This window comes from Pogona vitticeps, chromosome 1 (genome assembly GCF_051106095.1).
Source record: "Pogona vitticeps strain Pit_001003342236 chromosome 1, PviZW2.1, whole genome shotgun sequence".
NCBI classification, from domain to species: Eukaryota; Metazoa; Chordata; class Lepidosauria; order Squamata; family Agamidae; genus Pogona; species Pogona vitticeps.
Window position 1 is genome coordinate 115165375 of NC_135783.1, and position 14638 is coordinate 115180012.

The 14638-nt window shown below is 39.4% G+C and overlaps 1 protein-coding gene across 1 annotated transcript in view; it reads right to left on the bottom strand.

Annotated features, from left to right (window-relative positions):
- Positions 1-14638, bottom strand: part of KCNQ5 (potassium voltage-gated channel subfamily Q member 5) — a 399647-nt gene that overhangs the window by 40168 nt on the left and 344841 nt on the right. Inside the window, exons 6-9 of the mRNA XM_020785853.3 lie at positions 13938-14048; positions 12450-12545; positions 6857-6951; positions 4924-4950 (exon numbers count right to left, since the gene is read on the bottom strand). Coding sequence (XP_020641512.3) covers positions 4924-4950; positions 6857-6951; positions 12450-12545; positions 13938-14048 — 329 coding nt within the window. The remainder of the gene's footprint in view (positions 1-4923; positions 4951-6856; positions 6952-12449; positions 12546-13937; positions 14049-14638) is intronic.

The following is a 14638-nucleotide window of genomic DNA, read 5'->3' on the forward strand; positions in this document are numbered from 1 at the left end:
GCTTAACGAGGGCGCGAAAACGCTGTGCGCGGCCATTTTGGGCCATTTCCCGGCTTCCGGCGGCCATTTTGGCCGCCGAACAGCTGATCGGTGGGGGTCGTTTTGCGAAGATCGGTAAGCGAAACGCTTACCGGTCTTCGCAAAGTGAATTTTTCCCCATGAAAAAAACATTGAGCGATCGCATTAGCGATCCGAAAAAACGGATCGCTATGCGATTTCATCGTTATACGGTGCGCTCGTTAAGTGAGGCACCACTGTACTCCTTTCCCAATTTTGAACCAATCAGTTGTTCCATGTCCAGTTCTAACTGTTGCTTCCTGTCCCATTTATAGATTTCTCAGGAGATAGATAAGGCGGTCAGGCACTCCCATTTCTTTATGGACTTGCCATAGTTTGCTGTGGTCCACACAGTCAAAAGCTTTCGTGTAGTCAATGAAGCAGAAGTACAATGGTGCCTCAACTTACGAACGTCCCTACTTACAACCATTTTGAGTTACGACCAGCTCTGGCTGCAAAATTGTGCTTCTACTTGCAACCGAAGTTTCCACTTAACGAACAGAAAAAGGCAGGGGAAAAGGCAGGAAATTCAAATTTCTAACTGTAGGTGGTGACAAGGCTGCTTCTTTGTAGCTCTTTTGCCCCAGCAGTTAGAGTCTGTGTGATCGGAGGAGGCTGCCTGGTAAGGTAAGTTGCTGTTTTCTGCTTTTTAAAAACTGTTTTGGGTGTTTTTGCAGTGTGGTTTTGGGCTGGGGGGGTTAAGTTTCTGTGCTGGGAAGGTCTTGGGGGGTTTGTTTCCTTTTGGAGTGTTTTTACCCATTTCCGATGGGTCTTGGGGGGTTGGTTGCTTTTTTGGGTTCCCGCCCATTTCCGATGGGTCTTGCATGCTTCCTTTGCTTTTTCCTTTGTTTTCTGTGCATTTCGGACCTGGTCCCTTTTTTCTCTGTATTTTGGACCTGGCCCTTTGCATTTCCAAACTGCTCCCTTTGTTCTCTAAGCATTTTGGACCTGGTCCCTTTGTTTTATGTGCATTTCTGATGGGTCTTGCATGTTTGATTGCTTCCCCCCCCCTTCAGCCTGAACGGATTAATCGTGTTTCCAATGAGTCTTGCAGTGATTTTTTTTTTTGTGATTATTTTCTTCAGCCAGAATGGATTAATTGCATTTCAATGCATTTCAATGGGAAATGGTGCTTCGATTTATGGCCATTTTGATTTACGCCCATCTTCCTGAACCAATTAAGTTTGTAAATCGAGGCACACCATAATCCAGTGAATGTTAGCAATTTGGTCTCTAGTTGCTCTGCCCCTTTGAAATCCAGCTTGTACTTCTGGGAGTTCTTGGTCTACATACTGCTGAAGCCTACCTTGGAGGATTTTGAGCATAACCTTGCTAGCGTGTGAAATGAGTGCAATTGTATGGTAGTTGGAGCATTCTTTGGCACTGCCCTTCTTTGGGATTGGGATTTAGACTGATATTTTCCAATCCTCTGGCCACTGCTAAGTTTTCCAAACTTGCTGGCATATTGAGTGTAGGACCTTAACAGCGTCATCTTTTAAGATTTTAAATAGTTCAACTGGAATGCCATCACCTCCACTGGCCTTGTTAGCCATGCTTTCTAAGGCCCACTTGACTTCACTCTCGAGGATGGTCTGGCTCAAACACACTATCTGGGTTGTCCGGGATATCCAAATCTTTCTGGTATAATTCCTCTATTATATTGCCACCTCTTCTTGATGTCTTCTGCTTTGTAAGGTCCCTACCATTTTTGACCTTTTTTATGTCCATCTTTGCACAAAAGGTTCCTTTAATATCTCTATTTTTTTAAAACAGATCTCTAGCTTTCTCCTTTCTATTATTTTCCTCTATTTCTTTGCACTGTTCATTTAAGAAGCCCCTCTTGTCTGTCCTTGCTATTCTTTGGAAGTCTGCATTTAATTTTCTGTAATTTTCCCTATCTCTGTTGCATTTTGTTTCCCATCTCTTCTCTATTTGTAAGGCCTCGTTGGATAGCCACTTGGCTTTTTTGCATTTCCTTTTCTTTGGGATGGTTTTTATTGCTGCCTCCTGTATGATATTACGAGCCTCCATTCATAGTTCTTCAGGCACTCTGTCCACCAAATCGAGTTCCTTAAATCTGTTCTTCACTTCCACTGTGTGTCCATAAGGGATTACGTTTAGATTCTACTTCACTAGCCCAGTGGTTTTTCCTACTTTCTTCAGTTTAAGCTTGAATTTTGCTATAAGAAGCTAATGATCAGAGCCACAATCGGCTCCAGGTCTTGTTTTTGCTGACTGTATAGAGCTTCTCCATCTTTGGCTGCAGAGAATATAATCAATCTGATTATGGTATTGCCCATCTGGTGATGTCCATGTGTAAAGTCCCCTCTTGTGTTGTTGGAAAACAGTGTTTGATGACCAGCTTGTTCTCTTGACGAAACTCTATTAGCCTTTGCCCTGCTTGGTTTTGAACTCCAAGGCCAAACTTACCCGTGGTTCCTTTTATCTTTTGGCTTCCTACTTTAGTATTTCAATCCCCTATAATGAGAAGAACATCTGTCTTTCGTGTCAGTTCTGGAAGGTGTTGCAAGTCTTCATAGAATTGGTCAGTTTCAGCCTCTTCAGCATTGGTGGTTGGTGCATATAGTTGGATTACTGTGATGTTGAAAGGTTAGCCCTGGATTCGTATTGAAATCATTCTGTCATTTTTGAGATTGTATCCCAGTACAGCTTTTTCCACTCTTTTGTTGACTAAGAGGGCTACTCCATTTCTTCTATATGATTCTTGCCCACAATAGTAGATATGATAATCATCTGAATTGAATTCATCAATTCCTGTCCATTTTAGTTCACTGGCGCCCAGGATGCCAATGTTTATTCTTGCCATCTTCTGTTTGACCATATCCATCTTACCAAGGTTCATAGATCTTACATTCCAGGTTCCTATGCAGTATTTTTCTTTGCAGCATCGGACTTTCCTTTCACTTCCAGGCACATCCACAGCTGAGCGTCCTTTCGGCTTTGGCCCAACCTCTTCATTAGCTCTGCAGCTACTTGTCCTTGTCCTCCACTCTTCCTCAGTACCATGCTGGACACCTTCCAACCTGAGGGATTCATCTACCAGTGTCATATCTTTTAGCCTTTTGTTTCTGTTCATGGGGTTTTCTTGGCAAAGATACTGGAGTGGTTTGCCAGTTCTTGCTCCAGGTGGATCATGTTTAGTCAGAATTCTCCACTATGACCTGTCCATCTTGGGTGGCCCTGCACAGCATAGCCCATAACTTATCTGAATTACTCAAGCCCCTTCACCACAACAAGGCAGCAATCCGTGAGAGGGGGATGTGGATTACATTGAGGGAAAACTGACTACAAGTATGGAAGTTTGGCATGAACAAATCCAGGTCATATGGGAAAGGAATCACAGTTCCAATCCAGATTAATCCAGAGCAATAGCTTGTCTGGATGGGGCCTTTGATCAGTTGCTAGTGATGGAACAACTAATTTGTATCCAACCAACAGTTAGCTTGTGCAAACAGCAGTAAAAGAGCCTATATGGAGTATGTGGTTCATTTTTGTTGATTCTAAGTCATGAGCAAGCAAGCCTGCCACGCGACGTTCCCTCTAAGCTGTGTGGTTGCACAGTGTTGCATCACTGCCACACAGCTGAGCCAGTGTTGCCACCCATTTGCTGTTGGTCACAGCCTCAAGCAAGCCCGTGGACACAGGGCAGGACCCTCACCCAGCACTAGTGGAAAATTAGAGGGAATGTTGATGCCAAGGAATGTGCTATAATATCTGTAGCAACATCTGTAGTGAGATAGTCCAGACAAATTTAATTTAGTATATGCAATATATATATGACTTACCAATATATTAGCATTCTTAGCCTAATTAGGCATGATTATAGTCACGTAAGAAATGCTGCTACAGTAGAAGTGACTGATTGTGGCTATCAAGTTCCATGTAATTGGGCCCTTCAAAACTTTCTCACTGCTCAAAATCTGATGATCATTCTCTTATTATACAGAAAGGGAGCAATGGTATATTAAAGCCATAGCAGTTTTGTCCATTTAGTGTTAGGTAATCAGAAATACAGTACCTCTGACATAGAAGCCGAGAATAACTTGGCGATAGCAGGACTGGGAAAGGATGCCTGCATTTCCATTTTCACATACCCATGGAAGTAAAAGTATAGAAGATGGAAGTGCAAAATAAAAGCCTTGCAACTACCTGGAATGTGTAAACATGGAGACACTTCTGTCACATTTTAGGTCTTTGTAAATACAATTCCTAATCCCAACTAGAGGAGACCCACTGAATCATCAGGGGTTTTTAGATCAGAAGCACTGGCTTTAATCATTCAGCGGATCCTCTCTAGTTAGGACTAGTGATTGGATTTTGACTTGAAATAAATAAATAAAGGCCTAAATCCAATTGCTAGATATAAAATAATGTATCCAGAAATAGATCAGCAGAACTGAGTAGGCAGACTTTAAAATGTTTTTAAAATGCATCATCTAAAAATTATCACCCTCTTTGTACAGACTGTCATTTTCATTTTTCATTAGGGACAATCCACCTCTTACTTTTTTCCAAGTCCAAATCTGACCCATCCTTGTTCCTGCCCTTCCAGTATAATATTCACTATATTATATGGTGTATTCACTCGTGTTATTATAGAATCTAGTATTAGGTAGAAAATCTTGTGGACATCTTGATGTTGAATAGCATTCTGTTGCCTTTACAATAATAATTCGACTAAGAAAGTTAGAATTCTGTACTTTTTTTCATTCCCACAGCTGGATCCAAGCATGGTGTTTATTCAACAAAATCTTAATGTATTTTGAACTTGCAGTCTGAAAGATGGGCACACAGTCTTAAATGACATTTTAGATTGAAAGCAATATGTGTAGAAATACTACAAACCTGCCAGACGCTTCACCTTGTTCTTTCCTTCACGTGACAAAATGGAAGAGAAAAGGTTTGGGGAGTAAAAAAAATAGTTATGCTCCCAGTATTCATCATAATACGATTACATATATTATTAGATATGTATTCTATTATAGCAGGATGTGTTAATTAAATTAATAGGTTTAATGGTAACACTTTCTAAAGCAAGTACAAAACATCTAAGCAAGGAATCATAATGACAGTATATCAGAAAATGATCACACCATATCAAGGCATGCTCAGCGTGCTCAGCAGATACAACCACGGAATGAACTGGATGCAAAACATATACGAGGCAAGATGCAGTGCTCATAATAAAGAAAAAAGAAAGCAGTTAGGGCTTTTTATTACACAGGTACAGAAGCAGTAATGACATTGGTTTGACTTAATAATTGAAACAGAGATGTGATATCAAAAGATTGAAAACTGATAATTTTCAACATTCTATCATCCTTGACCAGCACTGCATTGCAATAACATTTAAACAGACTGTTCACTTAACTATTTACATATCTTCAAAATAATTCATTTCCGGAAACAATAGATTGGATCCTTAATTGTACGGGGTAGAATTCTACAAATCTGATTCCTCTTGAGGAGAGAGAAAATTTGCTAATTGCTCCAATCCACTTTGGTCCTCATTTTTCCTGGAAATTTACGCTGCTCCAAAGCAACTTAGGAGGTGTTACTGATCACTGGCACAGGATAAGTGACAAAAATCGGTGCCTTGATATTACCTCCAGAGGGGGCCCTAGTTCCACCCATGCCCAGAATAAGTCTTTCCATTTTCACAGGAGCAGGTTTGAATCCAATCCAGTGGAGACTGGGCTGATGTGCAATCCTCTGCCCTGGCATATCTGAATCGCATGTTTGTCTGCCCCATGTTTCCTTACATTCAGTCATATATTTCAATCAGAATGAAAAGAAATCTGAGGATCTCAAATAAACATATTTTTCTGCAGGGGTATAGAGACCTTTCCAACAGTTTAAATTAAATATTTCAGTTACAGTAAATATTTAACTCACTGTAAATATTTACTTCAACTGAAATATGTACAGCAATTTAAACTATTGGAAAGGTCTCTATACCCCTGCATATACCACATCAAGGCATGCTCAGCGTGCTTAGCACATACAACCACAGAATGAACTGGCAAAATGTATCAACCTCCTGAATTGCTTAGACTTTTAAAAATCTAAATGCTGAGCACAAAAATGTTTCCTTTTATAAATCATTATTTCCTTTTGATCTCATTGGAGAATGCTGATTTATGCAGCTGAAAATGCAAGTTATAACGTGAGAAAAACCTGTTTTGTTTTCCATTTGTACATCCAACTAATATGAGTTATGGAAAAAGAGTAATCAATGGAGGTCTGCAGGTGTAACCTGCTATAAATCCAAAATGAATAAATATCTGTAACAATATGAAGTACAATGAATTAACATAGAGCAAAGTAAAGAAAATATTTTTCCTAGTTGTGATCAGAATGGCCAAAATACTGTTGCTTAGCATAGTAAACAGCACTAGAGTAGGCCCATTGAATCAATGAAGATTTGGTGAGTCAGCTCCTCCAAAAGATCCATTGATTCAAAGGGGCCAACTCAGACCGTGACTTACTTTGGCATAGTGACAGGCCAATATTAATTTTCAGCAGGGTTTTGACAATTCATAAAAATAGTTCTACTGTTCTTATTGTAGGAACAGTTCAGAAGCAAAAGAACATGGTGATGAGTTCCAAGGATGTGTAATTGGCTCAGGTTATTATATGAGCTCTCTCATGACAGCAAATAAAATGCAATGGATGTGGAAGGAGGAAAGAGAAAGAACAAGACAGAACCACAAACTGATTTTTTTAAAAAGATGAAACAAACATGTAGTACAGCACGAGCTGCCTTATTTTTACCTACTTTGTAGGGCTGCAGGTATGCAAGGCCTTCAAATGAGGCTTCCAGGTAGCAATGGAAACCGATTTCTCATCAGCCGCATAACTACGCCATACACACTACGTGCAGAATATATGGTAAAGAAAGAAAACAAAAGGCAAGAGGGAGCAGGGGATGAAACAAAAAAAAATGAAAGCATATTAGTAAACCAATACAAGTCGGGGCTTTTTTCCTATCATTCATAACACTGATACATGCCTGGAGGGTGGAAGAATACTTTCATAATATCGCCAGGTGGCTGTCAGGTTTGTTCGTCTGGGATCAGTAGAGTAAAACCGCCAAGCAGCCTGGTGTGAGGAAACAATAGAAAGTACAAAGGAGCCAACAATGTATGAAATGAAGTACCCTTATCTTGATGGAATACATCTGGATTTGGCTCAAGATGGACGCAACACCTGTTTAAATCATTAGTTCAGTGGGGTTATGCGAGCAAAGCACAGGGAAAACTGGGTTGGAAATATTTAAATGTGTGAGAACCACCATCCATGTTAGCCAAAACGGCTTTAAGAAAGTATTCTGGCGCACCATTTTTGATGAGTGTGACTGAGCTTTGTTTTGTCTCTCCGCACTCATAACTGTGAGCACTATTAAGCTGTATTTCATCAGTATGGGTTTGCTCTAGTGAAAAACAATAGGCCTGTGAGTTTAAGGCACTCAGCTCATACCACTCTTGAGGTTTCCAAGGGACCTGCTCAGGCAGCATGACATAATTTTCGTCATTGTCTCCTAACAACAGATAATTATTGCTCAGCTGTGCCTGATATATTGGGACAGGTACTTTTAAAAAGTACTCCACATAACTACGCATTTCTCAAAATTTGCCTATATAATGAAAAAAATGGGCAAAAAGTATTTGTGTGATAACTTTAACGCAAACATTTCTTAAAATAAGAAGTTTCAAATCTGTAAGTTACAATAATGTTTTTAGAAACAGCCAGCTGTTTTCTCATTATTGAGCATCCGAATATGTGGTAATTGCTAGGAGTGGATTTATGGGTTTTTAGGGTTTTCCCCTGGCAGAATTCTGGGAATGACAGCCCAGAAACAAGGAGACTTCTGAGCAGCCCTTCCCACCTTCCTCTTCTTCTGTGGCTGGCTCTGCTTCGAATAGCAAGGAGTCTGCCTGGTTCAAACCCAGGTCTGTCTGGGACTTCCAAAAGTTCATGGTAGGATGAGTCCTGATGCCAATTAGACTGTATAAGAGGATGCCACCAATGAATTTCTGTCTTATGTACCAAAGTAACTTGCCTGGCTATGCCCCTTATAGAATCATGGAGATGGAAGGGGCCTATAAGGCCATCAAGTCCAGCCCCCTGCTCAGTGCAGGAATACAAATCAAAGATCTGACAATTTGCTTTGGGTCCCTTTTTGGGAGAAATGCGGCATATAAATAAAACTAATGATAATAATAATCTTCTCTTGAATGCCTCCAGCACTGGAGTACTCACTACCTCCTAAGGTAATTGATTCCATTGTCACACAACTCTAACAGTCAGGACATTTTTCCTAAAATTCAATTGTAATTTGGCTTTCTGTAATTGAGTCCATTATTACGTGTCCTGCACTCTGGGATGACTGAGAACAGATCCTGTCCATCCACTGTAGGGCAATCTTTCAAGTATTTGAGGAGTGCTATCATACTTCCCCTCAGTCTTCTTTTCTCAAGGCTAAACAAGCCCAGTTCTTTTAGTCGGTCCTCACAGGGCTTGGTTTCCAGTCACCTGCTCATCCTTGTTGCTCTACTCTGAACTTTTTCTAGTTTTTTGGCATCTTTCTTAAAGTGTGGTATCCAGCACTGGACACAGTACTCAAGATGAGGTCTAACCAGTGCTGAATAGAGGGAAATTCCAATTGATGGAATTTGGAGACTGTACTTCTATGAATGCATCCTAAAACTGCATTTATTATATTTTTTTGCAGCTGCTTCACACTGTTGGCTTATATTCAGCTTGTGATCTACAACAATTCCAAAATCCTTCTCACATGCCGTATTACTGAGCCAGGTATCCCCTATCTTGTAACTGTACATTCTAGTTCTTTTTCCTAGGTGCAGACCTTTGCACTTTTCCCTGTTAAATTTCATTCTTTTGTTTTCAGCCCAGTACTCAAGCCTATCAAGATCTTTTTGAATGTTGTTTCTGTCTTCCAGGGTATTAGCTGTTACACTCAATTTTGCATCTTTGCAAATTTGATAATCATTCCCTACACTCCTTCATCCTAGTAATTAATAAAGATGTTGAAGAGCACCGGGCCCAGGACTAAGCCTTGTGGTACCCCACTTATTACCTCCTTCCAGTTTGAGGAGACATTGATAGTCACTCGCTGTCTACAATTCTGTAACCAACTGTGTATCCACCAGATCATTGCTTTATGTAGCCCATGCCTAGTCAGAATATAATGGCGCATTTTGTCAATGGGTTTGCTGAAGACAAGATACATTATGTCTACAGCCTTCCCAGGGAGGATACCAAATCAAAAACAAGATAAGATTAGTCTGTCTGGATTTATTCTTGACAAATCCATGTGAAGTTCTAGTTATTAGTGCATTGTTTTCAAGCTGCTTGCAGAGGGACCGCTTTATATTCTGCTCTAGAGTTTTTTTTTTCTGGGATTGATGTCAGGCTGACTGGTCTGTAGTTTCCAAGTTCCTCCTTTTTGCCTTTTTTAAAGATAGGGATAACATTAGTTTTCCTTCAATCATTTGGCACTTCAACTATCCTCCATAATTTGAAGTGCTTCTTCAGCCAGTTACTTCATTACTCTTGGGTGCAGTTCATCAGAGATCTGAATTTGTTCAAAGTAATAAAGTATTCCTTGAATATTTGTTCATTAATCTCAAGCTGGAATCCTGTCCCTTCCACATGTCCCTTCCACTTGCCTGGAGGGTCATCTTTGCCATCAGCCGGGGTCATGGGCACAGTCTGCTATTCCATACCAAATTTCTGCTAGACTGTTCTCATATTCAGTGTAGGCAGTCCCTACACCCTAGCCATTAACTAACCATTTAATTAATTATGTGCTATCAAGCTGACTCATAAAATCATAGAATAATTGAGTGGGAAGGGGCTAATAAGACCATGGAGTCCAACCCCCTGCCCAATATAGGAATCTAAATCAAAGTAGATCTGACAGATGCTGCACAGGTGGCAGGGCCCATAACTCAATGGGGAGAAAGACAGCAGACAAAAACAAAATACCATTACAAAAATTATAAAGATCACTAATTGTATGTGCACTGGGTAGTCAAGGATCCTTGGAGGCACAGTGGGGATTAAAACTCCAACTTTGTCTCTATAGTGCTCCAACCTAATGACCTATACTAGCTTTTAGCTAACCACCACCGGCTGACAACTATATTTTGGTTATAAGTTACTAGAAACTAAAGATGGATTCATACCTGGTGAGAAAAGGCTTGTGCTAGTCAGAAACTGCACTGGAGCTGCTACCATGTTTCCCCAAAAATAAGACAGGGTCTTCTGTTAATTTTTGCTCCAAAAAACGCATTAGGGCTTATTTTCAAGGGATGTTTTATTTTTTTCATGTACAACAATCCACATTTATTCAAATACAGTCATGTCATCTTCTTCTGGTTGCTGCACGATGGTGGCAGGCGGGGTTTCACTTAACTGGGGCTTATTTGGGGGGTATGGCTTGTATTACGAGCATCCTAAAAAAAATCATACCAGGGCTTATTTTCAGGTTAGATCTTATTTTTGGGGAAACAGGGTATTATAAAATTACTTTAAGGCTCATGTGGTAAAAATAATTCTGGCATGTTGTCTTCTCTCCCAGCTATCTGTCTGTTCTGCGAGTGGGAATGATCTGACTGCTCAGAATTTGCTTCCAAGACAAACATGAATAACAGGCTGGGGAAGACAGCTCTGTGATCCCCGATTAGACATTTGGCAGTTGCCCTTTGTGGGCATAATCCAGAATATTTTGGGAATATTGTTTTCTGGTAAAATGTTTTAGAAATTTCATCTGACTTTCCAAAGAGCAATATTGTATATACAGCAGGGAAGAATAGGAACAATGGTGTGTGGTTAATTTGTGGATCTTATTACAATATATGTTAAACAAAATAAAATAAAATATACAAACAACTCAGTTCATGCGCATAATAATTATGAGTATAGCATGTCCTTGATTTAACGTGCAAGAATAAAGGCCAGGGAATACAACATATGACGCTACAGTCACATTAACAAAGTCAAACCTCTTGTATTTTTGTATGTAAAATAAACATAATTCAATGAAACAGCCATTTAAAACATTTAATATGCTAATGTTTTGAATTACTTTGATCCCTTCTATACCTTAATACAAATACTTATAATAAATCCATTATTTTAAGGGAAAACGATCACATTTTATGTAGCAAAATATCTGTGGAGATTCTCAGTCATCCAGGTGAGGTTATCTGGAAGCTGAGTCAAGGCAACTGGACTTCTTTCTTTTTAGGTTGAAACATTTCACTACTCATCTAAGTAGCTTCTTCAGTCTGAGAGTTCGTAGGAGATCCCTGATATATCCTCCCTGGTCAGAATAGCCTCATTAGAAGGACAAAGGACTGGGGATGAGGGATAATCCCACTTCTGCATTTCCTCTCCACCCATTGTCATGGGTCATTAACAGTCATTAACAGTGGTCTTTCTGGTGTGTGTGATCCTAATCTTTCTGGGAAGGGATGAAAGGGTGGCATGATAAACAGGAGACATCTAATAAGAAAGAAGTCCAGTTGCCATGACTCATCTTCTAGGTATCTATGTAGCAAACTGCTGTACTGAATTTTTGGACAGAAGTCTCTTCATACAGACTGAATGCATAACCTCCGGCCCACACTCATGTTCAGCTATTGAGAATTAATTGATTGGGGGCAAATATGCTGTGCCATCGATGAATCTGTAATTTTGTTATCAGTTCCTGGTTTTCTCAGGAAACTTTATTGTAATTTGTGTTATGCAGTGCATCATATAAATTGTATCCTTCCAGTTTTTTTTAAACAATTATTCAAAATACAATAATGCATCATGAGTTTATCAGGTACAACAAGCATAACACACACTGAAATCAACATGATATGTTATGCTGATTTCAGTGGCAAGTGATGAACTGTATGTACCCCAAGGGTTCCAGTTCAAGAAGACACATACAAGAATAAGCATGTAGGGTTGGCTATTTTGTTAAAGACCTAAAAAACCAAAAGCAAAATCACCCAATAAAACTAATCAGTTGTTTAGCCAGAGGTGAGGAGGGGCAGAATTCTACCTCCATTCCTAATTAGTAGATTCCTCAGATTTCACTGTTTTCAAAAAAGGTAATCAGGCAAGGTTTCCCAGGCAAATTACGTAATCACAACCAGGATCATGTAATTCTGTGTGTAGAAGCCTGATGCTGGATATGGTCTCTAGCTGGACTAGGAAGAAGAAACTTTCTGAGCATGGTTCCTCACGAGGAATCAGCCAAATAACACCTGCATTTTCCTTTAACCCCACATAACAGGGACTGTAGCATTTATTAACAGGAACTTTGAGAAACTGGTTTGCTTGCCACTTACTTGAATTAAACTGGCAGCAGGATTTCTTCTTTTTTCAAAATGTTTCTGACGATGCTGCTCCTGTACTTTTAATGCAAATCCTGACCCAAGAATGCCCTGGAGTACAGTACAACACATTTTCGCCATCAGTACAGTAATTTTGGTAAGAGGTAAGAGTACACACACACACACAAATCTCTAAAATCATGTACTGTAGAAGTGTTTAACGACCAGCCCCAGCTGTCATAGCAGAATTTTGTTCACAAATACTCGAAATCACACATTCAGGTCAGTGTGGAAACCATTGAGGGCACTGATATATCGATGGCTAACTCCTCATTGAGAATTCAGTACATGATGAAATGTGTTCTTGGGCATGTTAGATTTTTATTTAAAGAAAAAAAAAGCTGCTTCTCCAGCTTTCACAAACACCGCAAGTGTTTTTGCAGAGTTTGAATCTGTTAAGCTCCATCTTAATATGCTTCACACAAACCATGTTTGCTGAATATAGAACTGCTTGATAGCTCAGTGGTTTAGGTCTCTGGCTGTGGAGTCAGAGGTTGGGAGTTGAGTTCCCCACTGTGCCTCCTTGACAGGGGCTGGACTTGATGATCCACAGGGTCCCTTCCAGTTCCACAGTTCTAAGGTTGTTATTTTTATTATTATATTGCTTGTGACTTTGAAGAACAAAAGGATACAGTAATATCAAACTATACAGTGGTGCCTCGCTTAACGATTTTAATTGGTGCAAAAAAAAAAACCATCGCTATGGGAAAACATTGCTAAGCGAAACACGTTTTCCCATAGAGATGCATTGAAAACCAGATAATCTGTTCCAATGGGAACGGATTGCCGTCCTTAAGCAAAAATTGCCATAGGAAACATTGATAAATGAAATGCGGTTCCCCAATTGAAATGCATTGAAACCTATTCAATGCATTTCAATGGGGGAAAAAATTACAACAAATTCAAAAAGAGTCAGAACAAAGTCAAATTAGTTTAACAAAGGGTTTATTAAGTGCACTTATGATTTCAAGCATTCTAAACCTTTTAAAAACATTTTTAAACATTTAAAAGACAGCCAACACGAGGCTGTCAAAACCATCGTTAAGCGAAACAGGGGGGCCCAAACTGTCATCGCTATGCGAAGCAAGGTCCCAAACAAAGCTATGCGAAAATCGCCCATAGGAAACATAGTTAAACGGAGCGCAAGATCGCTCCAGAAAACTAATTGTTAAGTGATTACATCGTTAAACGAAGCAATTGCTAAGCGAGGCACCACTGTACTTTTGTACATGTGAGGTAGGTATTTCTCATAGGACGTAAATGAGTTTTCAAAGCAGTTTGACTTTTTGAAAGAAACCGTTCATTGCGGATGAGTCATAACAGAAGATATAGACTCAGTTGTTACAATGATATTATCCTAACCAGCTTGTATTTTTCCCCTCACAATGTTAGTAGCCTTGAGTGAGATTCTTTATACTTATATATAATTATAAAGGTACTCACAGCAGGTAATGCAAAGAAAGAAATGCCAAGCAATGCAAATCCTGCAGAAAGCAGCCTTCCAAGCCAAGTAAGAGGAGTTTTATCTCCATAACCAATTGTTGTCAATGTGATCTGAAATGAAGCAATGAGAATTAATGTGAGCAAAAATTAGAAAGTGCGGGTATCAATAATTTTAATTTTAACATTAAGAGACTCCTGAGTACTGTTCAGAAAGAGAAATTCTTAGTCTGGAATGTTAGGTTTGAAAATTAATTTATTGAGGTTATCTGGCAGACATTGGGAAGATTAACCTGTTGCTGTTAACAGTAAAAGCTAAACTTTTTAATTAACCAATTTAGTGCTATTAATTTGCTAATTAAATCAGTAGTTTTGAAACAAGTAATGGTATTTACAGAGAAAGACATATAGTTTGTTATCTGATATTCTCCATGTTTTTTTAAAATGCTTTTGCTAGTCTGGCATTTTTTGCCAGATGGTCTACAATCCCATGACTCAGTTGTTAGCTTGGCAAGCACATCTGAAAACTGTCAAGTGTAGAAAGGCTGTCTGCCCTACAATAACCCATCCCGCTAGCCCTAGAGGAAGAAGCAACCATATAACCCACAAAACTGGCTCTATACAGAACCACTAATTGTCAGACCACTTTCAAATGCACTTTAATTTTTTTTTATAAAAAAAAACACAGATATTTTTCTCAACCA